The 22,990-nt window shown below is 49.8% G+C and overlaps 1 protein-coding gene across 3 annotated transcripts in view; it reads right to left on the reverse strand.

Moving 5' to 3' along the window:
• Window positions 1-3,856: 3,856 nt before the first annotated feature.
• The window catches only part of PLCB2 (phospholipase C beta 2), a 36,359-nt gene continuing 17,225 nt past the window's right edge, over window positions 3,857-22,990 (reverse strand). Inside the window, exons 10-32 of one of the 3 annotated variants that reach the window (XM_010405337.4) lie at window positions 22,711-22,857; window positions 22,385-22,542; window positions 20,414-20,496; window positions 19,959-20,043; window positions 18,638-18,809; window positions 17,779-17,876; window positions 16,979-17,075; window positions 16,773-16,857; window positions 16,369-16,493; window positions 15,283-15,437; window positions 14,761-14,925; window positions 13,692-13,791; window positions 13,320-13,424; window positions 12,294-12,379; window positions 12,110-12,206; window positions 11,887-11,940; window positions 11,176-11,386; window positions 10,806-10,977; window positions 9,717-9,793; window positions 7,973-8,068; window positions 7,625-7,682; window positions 5,079-5,165; window positions 3,857-4,857 (exon numbers count right to left, since the gene is read on the reverse strand). In XM_010405337.4, the coding sequence (XP_010403639.2) occupies window positions 4,585-4,857; window positions 5,079-5,165; window positions 7,625-7,682; window positions 7,973-8,068; window positions 9,717-9,793; window positions 10,806-10,977; window positions 11,176-11,386; window positions 11,887-11,940; window positions 12,110-12,206; window positions 12,294-12,379; window positions 13,320-13,424; window positions 13,692-13,791; window positions 14,761-14,925; window positions 15,283-15,437; window positions 16,369-16,493; window positions 16,773-16,857; window positions 16,979-17,075; window positions 17,779-17,876; window positions 18,638-18,809; window positions 19,959-20,043; window positions 20,414-20,496; window positions 22,385-22,542; window positions 22,711-22,857 (2,786 nt within the window). In that variant the 3' untranslated portion in view covers window positions 3,857-4,584. Of the gene's footprint in view, window positions 4,858-5,078; window positions 5,166-7,624; window positions 7,683-7,972; window positions 8,069-9,716; window positions 9,794-10,805; window positions 10,978-11,175; window positions 11,387-11,886; window positions 12,012-12,109; window positions 12,207-12,293; window positions 12,380-13,319; window positions 13,425-13,691; window positions 13,792-14,760; window positions 14,926-15,282; window positions 15,438-16,368; window positions 16,494-16,772; window positions 16,858-16,978; window positions 17,076-17,778; window positions 17,931-18,637; window positions 18,810-19,958; window positions 20,044-20,413; window positions 20,497-22,384; window positions 22,543-22,710; window positions 22,858-22,990 lie in introns of those variants that run through there. The other 2 variants (XM_010405339.2, XM_019289408.2) reach the window with 2 other exon arrangements.

Below are 22,990 nucleotides of genomic sequence, written 5' to 3' on the forward strand. Positions count from 1 at the left end.
TGTAGTTCAGAGATGGGAGTGTGAACCTTGGAGTCTGCTCTAATGTCCCTGTTCTGTGGCTATGTGGCTTCTAAAACAAGAGGAGACTGGGGCAGGAGCCTGGATCCCGAGTCCTGAAACAAAGGTTTCTTGGACACAGGGGTGATGGGTTTAGCATTTAACACCATTTTATACTTTAGCCCAAATCTGACTAAACACAGTGAGGGAAGGCCCTGGAAAAACTGCATTCAAGTATCTTATAAAATTTTAAAATCTCATTACCATATTTGTGAGGAATGCAAAAAGGCTCTATCTTCCTGCCCAGGGTAGAATTAAATTCCTGCTTCTTACGTTTCTCTCTTTGCAGTTCATGCACAGCACAGCACCAATTAACTGCTCCATTACTTAGATGAGTGTGGAATCAAACCTAAATCCTAAGATAAACCTAGATTAGCTGAAAGATTGAAGCTCTGTCTCCAGGGCCGACAGCTCCTTCCCCAGGAACCAGGCAGCCAGGCAGGAGAATGAGGACACAGAGCAGGCTTGGAATTTGCATTGCAGTAGTGTTCAGGTTGGGATTTTGTGTATGCTAAGTGAGATCTGACTGTACAACAAGGTGTAGCCTCTTCTCTGACAAGCTCAGAGCCTACTCACTGGGTAATTATGCTCAGAGATGCTGTTTTCTCTGAGTATCTTTCCTTTTCTACAAGGGTGGAGTCGCGTCTCAGGGTTTGCTGCTGTTCTGTGTCATGTTTCCCCTGAATCCTTCCCTTTTATTTTCCTTCCTGTCAGCTTTGCTGGTACGGAGCCTTTTCCTTGCTGCCATAGCCCTGGCAATCAGCATCCAGGAGGCCTTTGAAGATGGCACATGGTATTTATATGAACGATTTGCTGAATCAAATGGGGAGTCTGCCAGTGCTGTCATGTTCCAATTGCACTGGTTTATCTATAACGGTGCCTGTCTTCCTCCAGTGGGCTTCTGATGCTGGATGCAGCAGCTTATTATCCCGTTTATTTTGGAACAGGACAAATCTTTGGCCAGAGGCCCCTGTTTTTTAACCAGTGGCAACAGAAGGATCCTGGTTCAAATGAGGCTCCTGAATTGTTGCATTTGATGAGACAAACCCCACCCTTCCCCTGCACACTGGGGAGAGCTTCTGGCTGTGCCCTGGGTCTGGGGGATAAATGGGGATAACAAGAAGTAATCTTGGAGGATCTTGACACGTGGGATACATGTGGGTCAGGGAGAGTGTCTCTAAAATGGAATAGTTAATGTGCAGCAATTCCTTCTCTGAGTGCATTAGGCACATCAGCACTGTGTTACAGAGGTAGAAAGGATTTGGGGTCATTCTGGTACAGTGCCTCCTGTTTGTGTCCCTTGCTGGGGCTGGAGTCCTCCTCTGCTTCAGCCATCCCCCATCCCCATTATCTAATTTTTAATTATATAGTACAAAGGTTGGCCTCACTTAAATATTTTGGGCCCGAGAATGAGATCTAGAATATGCCACTTAAAAGATGGAAATGTGGAAAGGATCAGAGATTGTACCTAAATCTGCTGCTGTTCAGTGTCTGAGCAGATGTTATTGTCCCAATTGCCATTGGAGTTCTGCGTGTAACTGCCTGGCGAGAGGCCCGTCTCATCACCCAGTACCACAGCGCCCTGTGCTCGGCAGGTAAGCGAGAACACAGGCAGGGCTGCAGAGGATGGAGCCCTCAAGGATGTCTGAGTCCTGTGGGCAGGAATAGTCCTGGAAAATCAGATGGCCCTTCTCCTCTGGGAGTCCGTGAGTAACCAAACCCTGGTGTGACTGAGTTTTGCTGCTGGAGGGATGGTGGGGTTCAAGGTGTGCTCGGGAACCTTTGCAGTAACGTTTGGTTTAATGCTTTTATTTAGTTTTGTCCATTTCCCATCTTGCAGAACTTTCCCCCATTTTGTGCAGACAGGGAGGTGTCAGAGGCACCACAGGCACGTGTGGGCTCAGAGGCACAGAGGGGCTTCACCCTGGGGCGAAAGTGGGTGATGCAGAGTGTGGTCTGTGCTTCATGGGAGCCCTGGCTTTGCTTATAGTGGTGCTTCCATCATGTGCACTCTGAAAAGTACATTTAGAAGGTGTTTTTTAGCCCCACGGTGAAATCTGTGTAAAAGATTGCACCTCTTTTTCATGAAATTTGGCATCCAGCCCCTGTTCCAGTGTTGGGTTCCATAACAGAAGGGTTGCAGAGCAGAAACTGTTGGGGTTGTAAGGGCACCAGTTGTCGTGGTGGGTTTCCTTACTCAGGTTTCAAACATCAGAGGACATTAATGCCACAAACCCCAAGTGCTGAAGTTCCGCTTTGTTAGCCCTGTGTCATAGTCCAGCTGAGCTCTGGTTGATTTGGAAATGCCCACGCCTCAGGGAGCCCCCTGCAGAGCATTTTGCTCTGGTGCTGTGTCAGCCCTTGCTTTGGCTTCTGGATTTGTGCTGTTCAGATGCTCTTCTTGGGGAAGGGGCAGAGGGGCTCAGCTTGAGAAGGGCAGAGCAAGGGGTTCTGCTGGCTCTCAGATGGCTCCCAGGGGAGCGGTTGCTGCAAGGCAGGAATTAGAGGTCTCTAGGCTGGAAAGAGAAGCTGTTTGGGAATTGTGGCAGGCTGGAGGGAAGGAGACTGTAGTGGGTGTTATCCAGTGTCACAGCTTGTGCCAGTGCTGTTGGTAGGAGCAGCCTGTGAGAATGAATGTTTGTCCTGTTGTGTGCCAGGTGGAGGGACAGAGTGGGTCCTGTCTGTCACTGCCACTGTCCCTGTGCAGCATGATCTTCTTCAGGTTGTGGCACTGGGGGAAGGAAAACTCCTGAGAACCCCAGCCCTGCTGTTGTGTCCTGGCTTTCCATGCGTGTCTCTCTGACTCAGGTTTATTCTGAGATTGATTTCCAGAGAGGGTTTGAGGGAAAAACCCAACCCTTGGAGCTTCAGCAGTGTGTAGAGAGGGGCCACCCCGTGCCCACCTTCTGGTCTGATACTGGCATCTGGGTTCCCTCCAGGGAGAGATGGTACATATTTTCCTTTAAAATAATCTCCAAAAAGCTCCTCTGGAGGGGTTTGAGTGGCCAAAGCTGGTGACACACTGGTGTAGGATGCAGGGCTCAGTGCCTCTGTGCTCTGGTATGGAACTGCCAGCATTGCCTCTGGATTTAAGGTAAAATCTCCAACTGCTCCCTGGCTGCAGTTGGACCTTGCTGGGATGTTTGTCCTCTGGTGAGGAAGGGCCTCAAACACCACAGAGAGAGAGAGACAAGTGCGCAGACAAGCACAAAGGGGTGTGGACTCACAGTCACACACACAGGGACAAACACGCAGGGACCTGGACACACAGAGAACAGAGATACAGAGCCACACCCACACAGGGACACACACATGCACTCAGCCCCACAGACCCACAGGCACTGGGACAGAGATATGGACAGACACATGGACACACACACCTGGATACAGAGACACAGACATGCAGACACACACATGCTCACAGACATGGACACATAGAGCTGCATGGATACCAAGACAGACATGCACACACACTCAGGCACAGAGGAATACACGTGGACACAACACAGCTGGGTTGATGGACACAGACAGACACAATCCCACATGTGACATACACACACACGTGGACATACAGACATAAATGGACAGATGGACACCCAGACACACAAACATGGACACACACAGACATACACATCCATACCTGGACATATGAACACGGGCACAAATGGACAGAGGGACACACAGGGACATGGATACACCTGGACACTGCCACTAAGACATACACACACCTACACTGTCACAAACATGGGCAAACACACACACACTAACTGCAGCTAAGTAACAAGTTACCCAGTTGTTTAAGAAGAGCAATTTTTAATTTTTTTTAGAAAATAAATAGCTCAGAAATGTACAATCCATAATTCCAGTACTCTGGTGACACCACAGGGGCAATGTACACTCGGGTGTTCAGACTAGGCTTGGAACATGCTGTCTCATACCTGCTTGAGCTGGAGTTTGGTTTGTTTTATAGCAGCATTTGGAATTGTTTATTAATGCAGCTTCAGGTGTAACTGTTATCCTGTAGCACACACAGCCCGGTCTGGTTTGCTGTGATTGAGCCCACTTTCCACCCCCACCCCCCCTGTGGTGTCCTGTTGTAGAACTGTTTAAGGGGTTGTGTTTGGTTTGTTTATTGCTGTTTCAATGAACCGTGTGCAAGATGTTAGGAGGGCTGGACTGATGTGAAGGGATGCATGTGAGGAATGATGAGGGAACTGACTCTAAAAACTGGTCTGAATGCAAAGTAAAGATTCCTGTAGCTGCTGCTATGCTGCCAACAGAGAGCTGGTCTGCAGGTACAGGCCCTTTCCCACTGCTGAAATACCTCAGAGCTCAGGCTGGGGAAGACAGAGAGGGGAGTACTCTGAAGGGTGAGCTCTCCAGACTACTTCCAGCTATCTGGGATAATGTAATACATTCCTGAAGGATTTCAGGAGCTCCCCAGAATAGAACAGGAGAGTAGTAGTTTGTGAAGCTGGTTGTTACTTCACCATATACTTTCTTGCAATGAACAAGTAAGGAAGGGACTCAGAATATGCTCTCTTCTATCTCTACATCCAGTCCAGCTCCCAAGGGCTCAGTTATTGCCAATGTAAGCCTGGACACCTCTGCCACTGGGATGTTTGCTTCCAGTTGGTCTGTAGAGCCTTGTTCTCCCTCAGGAATGCTCCGACCTGCTCTCCTCCCAGTCTGTGACTCTCCAGGAAAGCTGGCTTTGGTGTAGTTCTTCACCATCTCCTGAACCTCCATGTTCAGAGCTCTCAACTTCTCCTCGTATTCCACCTGTACCTGCTGCTGGAGCTGCAAATGGAGAATCATGTCATTCCCACACACTGGAGCCAAGCAGAGAGACCAAGAGCTCTGGGATGAGCTGTTGGTGCTTCTGGGCTCTGTGTGGGCCCCTCATCCACTTTCTCACCCCCTGGGAGTGGGTGGGCTGAGGGTGGCAATAAAGATTGATTCTCTGGGGGTTTGGACTTGCTGTGCCAAGGAACAGCCCTGACCCGAAACGTTGTCCTTACCTGGCTTTCTCTCTCCTTGATGGACTGGAGACTTGCTGCCTGCTTCTCCTCCAGTTTCTGCTGGAACCTGCCAGTCTTCTCTGTCACCTTCAAAAAGAATAAATTAACCCCCCTCAGGTTCCAGTTTTATAAGCAAGGGCTTAAGAGAGCCTGAGCTCAGCCCAGCAGGGCAGGCCTGGAGCAGCAGCCACACCCCAGCCTGGATTCAGAGACACCATGACAGCCTGGCAGGTGCGCACACACGGACATGTGGGACATAGGGATATGGACACAGACATACAGGGACACAGACAGATGTACACAGATAGGCAGATGTGCATAAGGACAGACACCTGGACACACACAGGCACAGGGATACAAGTACTCACATAAAGCCACTTGGGTACAGGCATACATGGACACAGACCCAGACACCTGGCTGTAGACACACACGGACAGACAGTCACAAGGACACTGAGGGAGATGGACCCAGACACAAAGGGACACAGACACCCGTGGCCACATGCTCACACAAGGACACAGACATGGACATAGACATGCACACAAACACACACCTGGCCACAGACACCAACACGCTCATGTAAATGGACACAGATACGGACACACCGATCTGGATGGACACGCAGAGACAGACACACAACTGGATACAAACACGGAGAAACACAGATGCTCACACCTGGACATGCACCCCTGGAGCCAGACACACACACCCCTGATATACAGACAAATGAACAGAGAGGGACACAGACACAGGACATGGACACACATGGATACAGACACAACAGGGACACATGGACACAAGCAGACACATAGGCATGGACCCAGGCAGACATGGACACACACCTGGCCATACACACAAACAATGGCAGACACATGGATAAACACAGACACAAATGGACACACTGACACAAGGACAAACACAGAGATGGACACAGACACGGACGCATAGACTCACACTGATGCACATGGACACACACGAACACAGGCAGACGTGTGGACAGATACAGATGTAGACAAACGGACACACTGACACAGGCAGACATGGATACACACATAGACACACATAGACACACAGAGGCAGACACATGGATGCACACGTGGATGTACATGCACACACAGCATGGACACAAAGACACATGAACATAGACTCGGGCACAGGCACACAGAAATACACACAGACACACACATAGACACACAGACTCCCACAAGAAAATGGACATAGATGCACACAGACCTGGACACACACTCACAGAAGGACATGGACAGAGAGGGACACAGGCACCTGGACATGGACAGACACAGACTGTCTGGACAAAGAGGGACACAGGCATGGGGACACGCACAAGGACACAGCTAGAGATGGACAGGGACAGACACAGAGGGACACAGTCACAAGGCCACTGATGGAGGTGGATACAGACACCTGGACACACCCACCCATGGACAGATACAGACAGATGGACACCCAGACATGGAGACACACACAGGAACACACACACACACACCCCCTAGCACAGGCACACAAAGACGCTCCTGAGCACAAGGACAGACAAACATGGACACAGACACAAAGGCTCTCAAAGACACAGGGACACACAGACACCTGCATGGACATAGGAACAGAAGGACATGTAGACACACAGACATGCAGGGACACAGACACCCCCACACCTGGACACATGGACAGATACACACAGCACACAACAACAGACACCTGGTCACAGGGACACACACAGATACAGACATAGATGGACAAACAAACATACATGGATAGACACACACAAGGACAGAGACTCCTGGACATAGAGACACATGGACACACAGATACAGACACACATGCACACTCGGATGCATGGATGCACACAGACACAAAGTATCTCTGACACAGGGATACAAGGAGACACAAACACACGGACATAGACACATGGACAGGCACAGATGGACTCACACAAGGACACGCAGACATACATGGACACAGGGACAAATGCATAAGACACACAGACATGCATGGACACAAAGACACCTGGACATAGATGGGCATGCAGATACACACAGGGACATACAGACACAGGGACACAGGCAAATGAACACACAGACAAAAAGGGGCAGGTACACATGGACACAGACACACAGGTGGACACAGACATACAAACATGGACACATGTGAACATAGAAACATACAAACAGGGACACACACATGGATTCAACACAGAGACATGGACAGACACACAGAGATATGGACAGACACAGCTCAACAAATAGCCCCACATGGCCATTCAGACACACACAGACATGGATGGACATGTGGACTCACATGCCAACACTCACTGAGGGACACTCACTGACAGACACAGACTCAGCATTGTCTGGCACCCGGTCTCCAAAGGGCAGAGCTGGGGTCCTTGAGGTGTCTCTCCTCCTGCCAGGCTTTCCCGTTGTTCCCGAGCCGTGGGTTACAAATGCCCCAGACACACTGACCAAGCTCTCCCTGACACCCCCTTGCAGAACCCAGAGCCACTGGGGCAGCCTGACCCCACAGAACTCACCCGTTTGACTGTCTGCACCACTTCCTGAATGTGGGAGTTGTTAATTTCTTTCTTCAACCTTTAAAGGAAAGTATAAAACCCTGTAAAATCCAGCTGTTGTTCTTCCATAAAACCCATCTGTCAGTACTGATCAGTGCCATACTGATCAACAGGCATGTTACATGCCCACGCTGTCCTGCCACAGGGAGAAGCTGCTGTAATTTTAGGCAGGACAAATAAAGCACCACTCAAATTTGGCTGAGCCATAAGGCAAATAACTGGATGCAAAATTCTACTTTTTCAGCTTCCAAGTCAGCAGGAGACCCTGCATCCTGCACAGACAGAGCCCAGGAACATCCACTCCCACACCTCTCCTGAGCAGCCTTGTCACTGGTACTCCTCAGCATGGCCTGGACCCGCTCCATTCTCTTTGCCTCCATCCGCTTCTTAATGTCTTTAATGTTGCTGTGGAGAGAAGAGAGGAGATACAGGCCTGGTTACAGCCCCAGCCAGCAGAGCCATCCTCCATCCACAGCTCTCTGGAGCACTCCGCTGTCCAGAAACACCAAGTGTACGAGACTGTGCAGCAGAAGGCCTGGAGTCTTAAGGATATCTTAACTCCTGAGTCAGGACATGTCCTGCCCCAGCAGTGGAGGCAGCACATGCTAAAAGCAAGGGTGAGAAAGAACAAGCGTACAGGAAATTTTCCCTCCTCCACCTTCCCAGTTTCCAGTTTATCCTTCAGTATCTGTGCATGTATCATGTTCCATGATGTCACTCATACTTTGGAGTTTACCTCTACTTTTGGATTTCATAGCTCCTTGCCCTGAGAGGAACAGTACTTAATTTATACACAATGTGACAGAGGCACCTGAGACATTCACTGGGCATCCCACCCTTCTTTCCTATGAGAAACAGTGAGCAATCACTTCCCTCTTCTCTTGCAGACCATTCATGATTTACACATTCCTGTCACATTCTCTCAAACATCTGTTCTCCTAGCTGTCCCATTTAATTCCTTTTTGTGCACAAATTCCTCCTCAGTGCTGGCTGTTCTTCTTGCTCTTTCAAAGACTTTTTTGTTTGAAATGGCACACTGAAAAGGCGACAGCTCTATACAGACACATCCAGTGGCACAAGGCTGACTCAATCTTTTTTTTTTTTTTCCCCTCTACCATTCCCAAAATCCTGTTTGCCACTTTGGCCACTGCAGACCTGGGAATGAAGAGCATCCACAACAGCTGAAGATCTCTTACCTGAGTGCCAACACCAGTGCACAGCTGGGCTATGGCCAGGGTTTTCAATTCAGATTATTTTATATTTATTCTTGCTGAACTGAACTGCCATTTTGTTGCCTGTTGCTCCAGATCTTGAAAACCTTCTGGAGCTTCTCCCAGCCAGCTGCAGATGTGACTGTACTAATGACATCCTACTGTCAGCAAACCATTATCTGGCTAATCACCTGCTTCCTTCGACTTGCCTGAATATACTGAATAGCTGAGAAAAGAGACTCTGGCTTGGGACAGGACACAGCAAGAGGGAGTTTTATCTGAATTCACAACTAAATACTGAGAGAGGATTTAATGGGAAGGAGCAATGAGTAAGGATTTTAGCTTCAGGACAAAACTCCTGCAAGAACAAATGGATACATGTCTGGCTAGAAACTGGTCAATTGATTCTGCCAGTTTGTTTAAACACTGGAGCCAAAATGCTCAATTCACTTAGAGGATGGAGCAGATCAGTCCCTTGAAGGGATTAATGTGAGGTCCTGACTGCAAGAGACAGAGGTGGCAGCCAGGGACCAGCAGTGCTATTTCCTATCCTTCCCCATCAGTGGCTCCAGGCTGCTCACTGCAGATAGAACACTGTATCCTGCTTGGCATCTCGTGGCAGGAACGCTGTTCTGGGGAATCACAAGAGGCATCTACCCCCCATACCACTGGGTGAGATTCCATGTTACATCCCCCTGCTTCCATTTCTTGCCAAAGGGAAAAAAAGGCTTCTCTTCTCCCACCCTCACTCCCTGGCTGCAGAGCAGAGCTTTGAGATCCAGCAGGAAGTGCTGGCCTGGAGCAGAACTGGGCATTATTTGGGATTCCACTGCCATGTTTACCTTTCCGACGTGTCCCTCAGCACCCGCAGCTCAGCTGCCTGCTTCTCCTTAGCCAGCTCCAGGATCCTGGCAACTTGCTGTTCAAGGGATGGACACAAGACCAAAAGGGAACAAAACCAGGATGAGACACTGCCCCCCATCTGTATCCACTTGCACCCAAGTCAGCTGTACACCTCCCTGCATTGAATTCCAGGAGCCACAAATTCTGAATCCGTGAGGCTCGGTGTGAACACTGGCACAGCAGTGAGCTCAGCTGTACACACAGGCCCCACTGTGCCAGTGGAGTGACACTTGTGAGACAGGAAGGTTTCATCCCTGGCTCCTCTCCCAGGTAAGAAGCCTGATTCCCAGGTGAGCCAGTGCCCAAGTGTTATTTTCCCTTCAGGGTTGCAGAGTTTGCAAGGAGCTTGTAAAGCCTAAGGTGCACCAGGGAACTGAAGATTTAAGGTGTATCAGTGCAAATTCCTGCAGAAAACACTAATGGGAAAAGGCATCCCAAGCCTGGAATCACTCCTCCTTCACTGGAACAGATAGCATATGCTGGATTTACCACCACCACCTATGGCCTGCACTCTGTCCCCAGGCGCCACCACGGCTCCTGCTGGCCTCGGCTGAGCTCAACCTGCAGGACTCCCCTCACCTGGACTCTGACTTCCACCAAGTCAAACAGCAGAAGATGCTCTGATGGTGCCACTGGTGAACCCTCAGCCCACCTCCACATCACCCCAGCTCTCAGGGTTCCTGGGCTCCCAGAGAGGTGGCACCTGGCAATGTGTGAAGCCACTAAATACCACATTAACTCTGTGCTAAGCCATCAGAAGAGCTGGAGCAGATGGAGCCTGATGTGCTCCAGGGCAGTGCTGCTCTTTTTTTAAAAAACAGCAGACAAAAAAATGTTTCTGCAGGATTTTTAGGGCTTCTAACAAATAAGTTTCATGTCTTCATTCTCAGTTACCTGGCATAGACCTGACAATGCATGTGCCAGGTGTGTTCTGGGGCCACATTCCCAAGCTCAGCTTAGTGAATAACTTGGGATTTCTTGGGCTGTCCCAGGATACATTTTCAGGTGACAGCCCTCGCAGCCCTCACCTCAGTGGCATGCTGCTCTTTTTTCCTTCGGATCCGATTGTGGTGCTCCTCCCCGAGGCAGATGAGGTCCATCTCCAGCCTCTCCCTCAGCTCCACAAACCAGCAGTGATCGATGCTCTCTGCTGCTTTTACAGGATTTGCACTGGTACCAGCATCACTTGGGGTCACACTCCTGCAGAGGAGAATCAGGGCCCATGCTGCTTCTCGCCATGCCAGTATAATCCCAACCTTCCCACCTGCCCTCAGTGGGAACAACCCCCCTGGGTTGCAGATACCTGCACTGCTCCGTCTTCCTGCAGAGAAGGGGAGCCCATGTTTCCCTGGGGATCCTTGTTTTGGTTTGGGAAAGTGACCCCTGGGCTGTGGTTACCTCTTCTTCTGGGTTTTCCTTGTGCGTATCATCCTTTTCTTGCCCCCAGGACAGGCCAGCTCGGAAAAGAGTGCAGAGTATTTCTGCAGCAGCTCCTCCCTCTGTTTGCTTCCCTTGTGCTCCAGCTCCCTCAGCTCCTTCTCCTGCCTCTTCAGCAGCTTCAGGAAGCGCTTCTTCTGCTGCAGCTCAGCAAGGCTGATTGTCTCAGGCTCTGAAACACAAAATAAAAAGGCTAAGCAGGGCCAGCTCCTTCCCAAGGCTTGGAGTGAGGAAACTGGAGCATACAGCTCCAACACATGTCCCTAATCACCACATCCACACCAGAGCCCCCTCTGCTCCACACCATGGCATGCCTCTCCCCAGGTACATATTCTGTCCTGGGGAACACTTTCGTTTAGGAATAACTTCTAAAAAAGCAATGTACATGACAGTTACTTGCCAACATATCCTGAGTGAAACAGGTTTCCCCTTGTGCCTTCAATTTGGTTTTGAGGCACAATTAGGCCCCATGCTTGCAGGAATTGCCATCACACTGCATTCAGACATCCAGGAGCAGGTGAACAACACATTGCACAGGAAGTGCAGATGTGCTGAAGGAAACCTGTCCTTGGGCCCCAAGATTCCTAGGATTTGTCTTTACTGCTGGCTACACCTTGGGAATGTAAGATGACAGGCAGGGCCTCAGCCCATGTGACCAGCACGAGGAGTTACCTGCCATCTGCATCACTTCTAACACAGCTTCATCCTTGGTGAATACTGCTGCTCCTGAAATCCCAAAAGAGGTTCCTGTTAACGTCCCATCTTGGATGTCCAGGTTGGAAATAGCCAGTGGAGAGCTCACCAGAACACAGGCCATGTGAAGAATGTTGGTGTCAGTACAGAAGAAATTAAGCTGCCAAGATTCCTGAATGCTTGAAAACTCTTGGAAACTTACCTGTGGACCCATTAGAGGGAGGAATGCTGGGTTTCCCAGTGGAGCCTGCCACCCCGTTAGTCTCAGCAGATGAGAGGTTTGTCTGTGTGCCAGACCTCTAAAACAAAGAGGTAAATGAAAACTCTGTTATTTCAAGCTGAATCCATGCAAGGTGCTCTAGAGAACAGAACCTGGAAAAACTCACCTCCCCTGAGGCATCCTTGAGCTTCACCAAGCGCTTGTCCTGCAGGTTGAAGAACTTGATGGGATTGGTGAGGGCAATAGTGAGATCTGGAAACAGAGAGAAGGGCTTGGCTTGGACAGCAAACAACTCATCAACTCATCTTCCCTGCCCAGCACAGGACACTGAGAAGAAGGAATAGTTTGTGTTCTCTGCTTGAAACCAGCCTCTCCCTGACAGCACAAGGGAGGGAGGAAGGGAACTTCCTTCACCTCAATCCCAGCCCAAGGCCATGACTCACAACTTATATTCAGGGCAGTTCTGTGAGGTGATTTTGAGAACTCTTCTCCCAAAATCCAGGGCCAGAGTAAGACTTTTCTCACCTGCACAGCTCCCTGCTCCAATTCCAGTCCAATGTTGTATAAACCTCATCTTTCCTATAAAAATGTGATAAACCCACTTTATCAGGATTTCCCCAGTGAATAAGGTTCATTTATATGAACACAGGGGAGGAGAGAACAAACATAAGAAGTATTCACAAGAGCTCCTGTGGCTGACACTGTTGCACTCTGTGTGGGTTTGGTCATGACTGTTGATCCCTCCAATAAGGCTTCTGTCTCATCCAGCTGTGACCCTTCTCAAAGGAAGGTCCCCATATCTCAGTACCAGCAAGAACCCTCCTTCTCTTCCAACAGGGAAGAACATCACTCCTAAAATCTCCCATTCTCCACAGCCCCCGAGAGATGTCACCTATTCCCTCAAGGAAACCTCTCCCTGCCTCTGAACGACAGTAGGGCTGAGCCATGCCACACTGGAGCCTGGTACACCTGCACTGCACCTCAGGTGGGAACCAGGCACAGCTGCAGTGGGAGCCTCCATACTCTTCCCAAGGCTGCAAGGCTGTCACAGGATGCTGGCATGTGCTCAAGTCCCACCCTGACAAGGAATTGAGGGCACAGCAGGAAAGCACTTCCCAGGCTGGAAAAATGCTTCTGAATCAGAGTTTGGAGGAGGCCAGAAGCACCCCCTGCGCATTCCAGCGCACCCTACCTGCCCAAGCATCCGGCACGTAGTCCTTGATCTCCAGGAACATAAAGAGGGCGGGCATGGTGAGCGGCATGTTGCTCTCGCTGCGCAGGCACACGTGGTGGTAGCCTGGGGCAGAGAGGAGAGGGAGCTGAGCTGGCAGCATCCTGTCCCTCCCTGTCTCCCTGCTCCAGCAGCCCAAGGCCCTCTTTACAGGAGGGCATGGGGAGTATATCATGGGATAAAGCCAAGGCCATGACAAGATAGATTTGAAGGTTACACTGCCTCAGGCATGGAGATTAAGGAGCAACGTATGCAGCTGTTTGTACCATCTTTATGGCTCCCACTGGACAGGTCTCAAGGGCACAAAAGCTGAAGGAATTTCCACTGATTTACCTGGGTGCATTGCGATGAGGGGAATGATACGCTGGCCAATGAACTTCCCTCCTTCTTCCCAAGCCACAATTTTGAGAGAAGCCAACTCAGGCATCATGATCTAAGGCAAAAGCAGAGTAAGGCACCAGTGTCCTCACTTCTAACTCCTGAAAGCAGCATCCTCCTCCTCCTTCCAACCAACCAATTTCATCTCTTCAAGGATGGCACTGCCTATTTCTGCATCTTGTAATTTAAGGGCACACTTTATTGTAGACAGCTGAATGCCCAGAAACTCCACCAAATGCAGGCTTCTCAGCCTGCCCCGGATCACAGGTTACCTAAAGACAAAACCAGGGCAACAAACCCTCCACACCACTGCTTCCAGGAAGCAACTCACTGGAGAATGGAATGAACCGGGATGGATACTTTAGCAAACATGGTAACATTGCTATAAGGGTTTTTGACTTCCTTCTTTCCTGTTTTCTTGTGCCATAAAATGAACTCAAAATTATTCTGCCAGGAGTGAAGTCTCAGAGTGTTTCTGAAAGGAGAATATTTCAGCCAATTAGGCTGAAAATATCTGTAGCTTCATACTGTGCCTGACAGATTAATTGTGTAATGTGTACTTGACTTAACTTCCCTGTGCCCTACAGCTGGATTGGGGATCACTGAATTCTTGTTGGGGAGAGACAGGGCAGCTTTCTATGTTCTGGCACAACTGGAAACCGGTCGCATTACTGCTCCAGTTTGGCTGTTTCTCACTGACAGTTTAACCACAGACATTCAGTTCCTTTCTGGTGCTGGAAGTTTTCCAAACTGATCGGTCTGAAGAGGGCATCACAGAGGGGAGACTTTGGATGCCTTTTACTTCCAGAACCATTCCCAGCTACCCCTTGTCTGTTCTGGGAAATATTGATGGAGAGTTGTTTTGGATATTGTTGTTTGGATGTTACCTGAGTGTGTCCAAAGCCAGGCCTGATGTCTCCAGAAGGGGGTCCCTTCTGCTGGCACTGACCTCTCCTGAGGCAGGGCTCATGGCCATAAGGAGCTTTAAGGATTCTCTGTCTAAATTGCTACCAAATCTTCTCACCTTTTCAAAAACAAAAGCCTCCTCTTTCCACACAGGGTTAATGGAGTTGGCCGTGGAGGTCAGTTTGGTTCTGTGTTTGCGTTTGGCGTCCCTTGGCAGCCCAAGGAGCTCCACTTCCACGTAGGTCTTCACGCTGCGGTCTGAGAGGAACTGACCAGAGAGTACCTGTGAACAACACACACGGAGTTAGAAACTGCTGGGAAGAAAAAAACAGAAGGACCCACGCATTCCTTCTCCCCAAAGTCACTCTCCCACCCCAAAACAGCTTTTCTGCTCCAGCTCTTCTTTTACCTCCACCCCTATTTCTTGCTTCAGCACTTCCTCCCTCCCCACCAGCACAGCCTTGGCTGCCTCTGCACAGCAGATGCTCATTTTCCATTTTCATGTGATTGTGATTAATTTAAAATAGTGACAAGCCTGGGAGTTGCCACAGTAACGCCTTCCCCCAGGACTCCACGGGTTCATGGGGCACTGAGAGTCCCTCTGGGCGACACAGGACAGGGTCCTCCAGGCTGTACTTGCCGTGACAGAGACAGTAGTGGCCACCAGCCCATCGATGTGGTCCACGGAGAAGGGATCAAACTGCTTGTCAGGTCGCCGCATGAACTCGTGCTTGAGCAGGTACCCACACTGCCCGTTGAACTCAAACAGGGCCATGTTCTGCTGCATGGGGACATCTGAGAGCAGAGCAACACAGTGAGACAGGGCTGGGAGGAACAGGCAGCCTGTCTGCTACGAGGGAGCTGAAAGCTGCCGGAAGCTTCCAGCCCCTGCCAGCCCACAGCTCACAAAGCCATCTTGAAAACTAATTAAGCCTCTCAGCACCCTACAGGGAAAAATATTGCAGCAGCTGTTGTAAGGAAGGGAAGTGGTTTGCTTGCACTTGCTCCTTAAGTCATGGGCAGAACTAAATTAAAACCTGCTTTAAGGAGCACCCGCTATTTTTGGGTGGGAATAAGTAAGTGCCTAAGCCCCTCTGCTCCTTCCCCCTTTCATTTTGGGGAGTCCATCTTCTGTCTGACACTTCTGAGGACACTGCCTGGTGGTTTCTGCACCTGCCTGCACTGTGTCATCCTCTTCAGAACCAACCTTGCACTCACTCCCTTTTGTTTCCTATGCTCTATACAAAACACAGCCCTCTAAGGAAGGAAGAGAGGTAAGGAACAGCTTTCTCTCAAGGCTTTTCTTTCCTTCTTATGCTGGTTGTGCAGCAAGGAAAGGCCCTTCCTCCCTGTTCAGGTCAAAATCCTGGAAATAATGGCACAGACAGGTCAGTGCTGTGGCCAGATGGAGCTGTGCCTCTGCCTTGTAGAGGTAGCAACTTGGGGGACAGGGGCTGCAGGTGCCCTCATGGATGTGATTCAGTGTGACACTGTGGAACAGGACAGCCAGCGACAGTGCCCAGGCACAGGGTGACAGCAGCCCACGTGAGTGCATACCAGCTCTGTGCTGGGCATGGAAAAGTGCTGTTGGTTTGTGGGAGATAAGTCAGAGGAGAACAGCACTTGGGAAAAGGCAGCAAAGGAAGAGACGGGGACCAGGAGCACCCAGAGACCAGCACCACTTGACCTAACCTGCTCAGAGGCTGGAGGACACCCCAACACTCACCCATGGTCTGGAAGTTGAGTGCCACCATCTGACAGCCAATATTCCAGAACATCTGGGGCTGGTAATTGGAGGAGTCCATCCGGGTGCCTTTGGGGTAAATGCGGCTCATCTGCCGCTTGTTGTATCTACAGGCTCTATAGGAAGCAAGTCGGGAGAGCTCCTGTTGTGCCCTGGGGCCAGCCCACATATTCCCATTATAAAAACTGTTGGAGCTCTGCTACCAAATGCTCAGAGCCATCCAGACACGACCCCGGAGAGGCCCAGGCTCCTCTTCCATACACTTTCCTCTTAAGGACAAGCATCTGGCAGCCTTGACATTGGCTACAGCAGGATGCATCCTGTCAAGAATCTCCCTCGCACTCCAAGCACCCAGTGGCACTGGAAGAGGGCTGCCAAAAGGATACTCTACAAACTGCATGGGGAACTTGCTCAGTAGATCACAAGCCTTCATCTCGGTGAAGGAAGAGATGACGTAACTCCGGTTCTTCTCTGGAAACAGGAGATGATAAAGCATTTAGGAGCAAGGCACGCCCAGTCCCGTTCTGTGTAGGGGAACGACGGATCCAGGAAGCACTTGGCCTGGATTCCAAAGGGACTGAGCTTGACTTACTGGCAGAGACCTCGAAGGAGTTGAATTTGATGGGCTGTATGTAGTTAACCAAGCTGGACATCTCCTCATAGGCCGTCACTTCCAGGCCAGCTGTGCCCTGAGCAGAAAATGATCCAAAAGGAAACAGATGAAGAGACCTTTCCTGGAGATGAAACAAACTGCACCAGGGCCTCCCAGTCAAAGAGTCAAAGAGCTCTGGTGGCTGCCCTGACCAGAGTGCTCCAGTTTCTCTGGCTTCTCAGTCCTACAGTTCCATGGCAGGAAGGGGCACAGAATCTCCAGGCAACTGGGCAAAAATGGAACCAAGACACATGGAGAGGTTCCAGGGAGGATGTACGAAGCCCAGGACCTCTTTGACCCATCATAACATGGAGTCTGGGACAAAGTGGGGATATTGTTTTTCCTTCTCTCCAAAGGATACCAGGGAGATGGAAATGGGAAGTACACTTCTTATTCAAGGGAAATGCTGATCTCCTCCCTCCCCCTTCAGCAGCAGCACTTTCACTAACAACTTCTCAGACCAAGGCTAAGCCTCTCCAACACCCCAAGGCAAACATTATCTCCAAATCATGCAGAGTCAGCAGTAACTCCTCTGCCACATTCTTTATGCTTGCAACAAAAATTCTCTTCTTCAGTTTCTCCTGGAAAAGTTTTGTTGAGTGGCAGATGGAAAGCTCCCAGCAGGTTCATTCCCCTTTGCACCTCAGGTTCATCTCTATTCAACAGGGTGAGGCCCCAGAGAAAAATGGAAGGCAGCAAAAATCCAGACAGAAAAGAAAAAGAACCAACAGTGCCAGCACCTCATCTGACTGCATCTTTTTAATTTCTTCTTCATCCAGGTTTCTGAGCTGTTCATCCTCTTCCTCTGGCTCCTCTTCAGCCACATCACCTGCCCAGACTAAGCACACAGGCCCACATCAGTGGTATGGATCAGCAGGACACAGACAGGACCCTGCAGGTTGATGACAATGAAACACTCTGCCAGACCTCCCTACCAAGTAATGCTGGAACACTGAGGGGAAGAATCCTACAAATTTATTGGCCAAATCCAAATAAACTGGTACACTGAGCATGCCCAGGAGACCAAACCATTCCTGCTGCAGGCTTCCCTCACACTCAGGAGTGACAACCACTGGGCTGTTTCTCCTCCAAGATCACACATATTTGTGGGAATAAATGTCCATTTCCAGGTGTTCTGCAGCAGTGCTCACCTTGTCCTCACATGACTTCATGTGCTCTTACCATGACAGGGTCTGTTCTACCACAGGGGCCTTGAGGCCAAGAGGTGACAGGAAGGGAGGAGAGAGGGGCTGAAGGTTTTATGAACCTCCAAGACCCTCACGGTGAAGAACTAGGCTGTGGTGAATTTGTGGTTATCAGAGAGCTACAAGTAGTAACAAATTATTCCCCTTCTCTCAACCCAGAAGCCAGCATGTATCAGTGAATCACTAAGGGATGATGGGCAGGGTGTAAACGATTGTCACTTTTGGTTGGACTAAGTGCTCCAAGTATTATGAAGATTTCATTTCTCTTCCAATTTTATGCTGCTGCTTGGGATAACTGATTTAATGACTAGTGCTGTCTCGCCCCAAGCTCATACTGGGTGATTTGGAAGCTTTACCCATCAGTTTTATTAGTCCCACTTCCCTTCAAACATACCAGTATCTTCAGCATCCACAGAGGTTGGCTGCTCAATGGTTTCTGGTTCCACATTCCTCCCTTTCTTCAAAGAGGTCTGCCTCTTCCCAGACATAGATTGATTCTTTTTGTTTTTAATCAAGATTTTCCTTAAGAGATCCTTAGGACTTGGCAGAAGAACTCCTGGCTTCAGCTGCAACAGATAAACTTCATCACAGAGAGAATTCAAACACTCACCTCTCCTGTGCCAGCACAGAGACACATTTCTTACTCACTGTACACCTGATTTCCTCCATCTGCCAGCATATCCCACTAGATTAATGCAGATTTTTCCTAAGATTTCACCTGTGGTTTCAGACCAGCATTTTGCACCTCTCAGGCTCTGCCATGCTGCCTAGCCACCCATCTTGCTAAAAAAACACCTACACGGCCTGAAGGCATCTGCATACCTCTGGCTTCACATTCCACCTACTTCTCTCATTATCCCAGATCCTCAGTCCCTCATCAGCACTTGGGCCAGATTTAAACATTGCCTGCAGCAGATTTAAAAAAAGATCCCAGAGGAGGTGGCTCAAGACAAGGACATGTGACAGACTGCACAGACAGCAAAGGCCTGTTAATAGCTTAGCTGATCCCTTGAACTGTTTCCCGCCTCATCCCTCTGTTCCTATTGCCTGGACATGGGGCTGGACAGTGGGCAGCTGCTGCTGGCTCACTGCTACTTACCAGCTCTTCTTTGGGTCTCAGTACTTTCAAACAGATGCTTGGGCCAGCTGTCCCTCCTCTACACACCCCAAGGACCTGCCTCATGCCCTGCAGAACACAGGCCCTGCTCAGATGTTCAAAACCATGTCCCCTGGCAGGGCAGCTGTAACACCAACATGATCAGGGAGCACCAAAGGTGTCACTGGGCCCACAGAAATACCTATTGTACAGGTAAGATGAAGACTAGGGTCAAGCAGATGGGGAGATTTCCTCAGTTATTTCAAGCACATGGCACTGACCTGCCCACCTATGCCTGGAAGGGAATATTTCCAGGCTAGAAGCAGGATTAGGCCCTTGCTCCCATTTCCAAGTGCTGGCAGACAGAGCTGGACCAGTGCCATGTACAGAACACACCTGGAACCACTGGTACATCCTGGCCAGCCAGAGCTCAGTGCCCAGAGCCCGTGGGGTGATAGTATTAAACCAGAAAACCTCTGTGACAGAGTCTTCCACCCATCCCTATGAACCAGGATCCATGTCCATGGCATTGCGCTCTTGTGGCACCTCCCAACACCAGGAGTGACCAAGTTTTCCAGAAAGGCCTCCCCAGTGCCCTCCTGCCCCAGCTCCCTCGTACCGGGTACTTCTCCAGCGGCTCTGTCAGCAGCATGTCTCCAAAAATGGTTCGGCAGTACTCGGCCATCTTTGCCTGCTGCTTGGGCCTAGGAGAGATTAGGCAGGAATGAAGAGGAAAGCAAATGCCCAAATCCAGAGTTTGGCATGAACAACCACCTCGAGATCCATGTCCTCCACCCACAAAACCATCTCAGCTATGCAGATGTTGAGGTCCCATTCCCAAGCCAACTCCCATGCTCATACTCTGCAACTCCAAGGTAAAAGCCTGCACAACTGTGATCATTCCACTCTGCAGGTTAAGGCTCATCTTTCAGCTCTAACCCACCTCCAGTTGCTTCAGAAACCTCAATTAATGCTTCACTTCAGCTCAGCACTTGCCTAAAACCCAACAGCCCATGCCAGTGTATTTTCTGCTCTGGACACAGCAGGCAATTCTCCCAATCACCAGATACTCACGAGTCCACGTGGTTCTCGAAGGACAGGATCACAGGGTACGGAGATGTTTTAAAAGCACTTTCTGCAATGGCCTCGATGGCATCCTGAAGGAGAGGCCATGGTCAGAGAGAAGCTCAGCACTCAAGAACAGACACACAGCTGACCTCCCACTGAACGGACTCCAAAATTGTCTCTCAGGAGCTCCTTTCAAAGTCACTGAACTTCTCCCAGTAAGAAGGTGAGAAGTGTCATCTTTTTCACACCTGCCCAGATTCCCAGCTCCAGGGGATCCATGCTGAGCTAAACTCAACAGCTTGCAACAACACAAAGCTGAAGATACAAGTAGGCGAGTTTTTGGTCTTGCTGCATAGGTCAGTGTACACATCACTGCATGTGAGAGCATCTGGCCAGAAGGACAAAGCCCTGCCTGAAGCACCTTGAACTGGCACAGAAAGGTGTGTGCAGCACCAGATTAAACCACTGCAAACTCTATCCATACTTACCTCTGAACCTGCCCAATTTTCTATCATTATAAGCAGCATTTTCTGCTGCTTATAAAGCCCTTTTGCCTGGCAGCAGAGAGAGATGGAGTGTTCAGTCACCAGCTGTGCTGACATTTCAAATGCAAATACCATGGAAACCTTCTCAGCATTAATGATGTAAGAAAAAATATTAATATTTTCCCCAAGCCCCTGTTAAACTGCCACAAACTTTTCACTATTTTCCCTTCTGGTGCTGCTAATTGGTAAAGAAGTACCATTTGTTCCTTTGCAATTACAGTCCCCTGATCATCCCAAATCATGGATCAGCCATGACCTCAGCAGGAGGGTGGCTGCTCCTCTATGGACCACTGGGAGTCTGTCTCAGAAGCCTCAAGGCTCTGAGGAGAAGCCTCAGACAATGCTACTAAAAGGCCACAGGAATTGCAGTAGAAGGAAGGACTATGTGTTATGTAAAATCAAAACCCAGCACATGCTGTGTTAGCAGGTTATAATTTCCTTGAGGACTGGTCCCAGGTTTCAGCAGAACTCTGCAATTACAGCAGCTACAAATGCCATTATTGCTGTTCTATCTGCAGTGAACTGCTGTGCAAAAAGCAGCAGTGATACCACAAGGCTTTGGAAATTACTGAGTCTGAGGATGACAATACCTCTGACATTAAGGACTGGTTTGGTTGGTTGCTTCCTCCCCCCCCACCCCCCGCCTAAATATTTTAGTAATAGTGAAGTGTGGGAACTGGGGGAAGATACAGAAGAAAAATACAGAGCTGGGAAAAACAATCTAAAGAGCCTCTACCTGTTGGCAGCAGCTGTAAAGGAGTGCAGAAAAAAAGTCAGTGTGATGCCTTTATTTGTAACCTGCAAGCTGTGAATAAATGCCCTGTACTGCCTGGCTTTGTGCTATGCTTCCAAAGCCTGGGAGCTGAATCCTCAGGGAAGCCAGCTGCTCCATAGAACACATTCCAACACTCGGGTCATCAGGAAGGAATTGAACCCTATTCTTCCAAAAGCCTCCACTGGAGGCTGTCAGCCATATAAACCTGCTGCAGACAAGAAGATAAACTCATTTTAACTGTGTGTTTTCCAAAACCCATCCTGTTTGCTCCTCTGATGTGCCTCTATCTATAAATCCATCAGCCTCATGCCACATCCTGTCCATCCATCCTGTGACACAGCCACGTGTACACAGACACCTCTGCTCAGCCATCTCTCCGTGACTTCTGCCTGACTTCCCACATTTCCCTCATTCATTCATCCATCTTCATCCAGGTATCAACCTCTCTGCTATTCCTCCCATACCAAAAATGTACAAACTCCAACCTAGTGCTTATCTGTTCGCTTTTCCTTCTACCCACACATTCATTCACTTATCACCTCGCCATCAATCTTTTCCTTTCAAACATCTTTGCCCTCAGCCCATCCCTCTGGCTCCCTCAGCAATCAGTCTAAAAGCATGCAGGGGAAAGCATCCATGGAGAAAGCTCTTCCCTACCTTGAAGAGGATCTCAGTTGTCATGGTGAAGCCGTGGGTGATGATGGGCTCCTCATCCGGGGGCCGGCCCTTCCAGCAGTCCAGCTCCACGCAGCGGCAGCCGGACAGGAGTGTCTGGCGGTACATTTCGGGAGAGGATGTCCCAGAAAACTGCCCAGCTGCAGGAGAGAAGGTCAGCATTAGCTACTCACACGGGACAGCTCCTGCTCAGTTGCAGGGTGACACTTCTTCCTGTCACACAGCATTTAGAGTCAGCACAGCCCTCAAAACCCGCAGGGGGCACACATCTGCCCGGCTGATTGTGCCCTCCCCAATCCCGGCAGTACCTGTCAGATAGGTGTTGTGTGAGGAATTGATGTAGTAGTGCGAGAGGGGCTGGGTCATGTCTTGGTACAGCATCAGCTTGTCCAGCACTATCAGGTTGTTCTCGGGGCCACAGAGGAACCAGACCATCCCCTCTGGAGACAGCTGCCCTGCACAGCGAACACAGCTGTTAATGGTCCCCAAATAGAACAGTTCTGGCGCCTCTTTGGAAGTGCAACGCAAGGAGTTGCGGGAACCAGGCTGACTGCTCTCCTGGGAAGCAGGATGGCAGAAGGCATGAGA

The sequence above is a fragment of the Corvus cornix genome, chromosome 5, assembly GCF_000738735.6.
Source record: "Corvus cornix cornix isolate S_Up_H32 chromosome 5, ASM73873v5, whole genome shotgun sequence".
Classification (NCBI taxonomy): domain Eukaryota; kingdom Metazoa; phylum Chordata; class Aves; order Passeriformes; family Corvidae; genus Corvus; species Corvus cornix.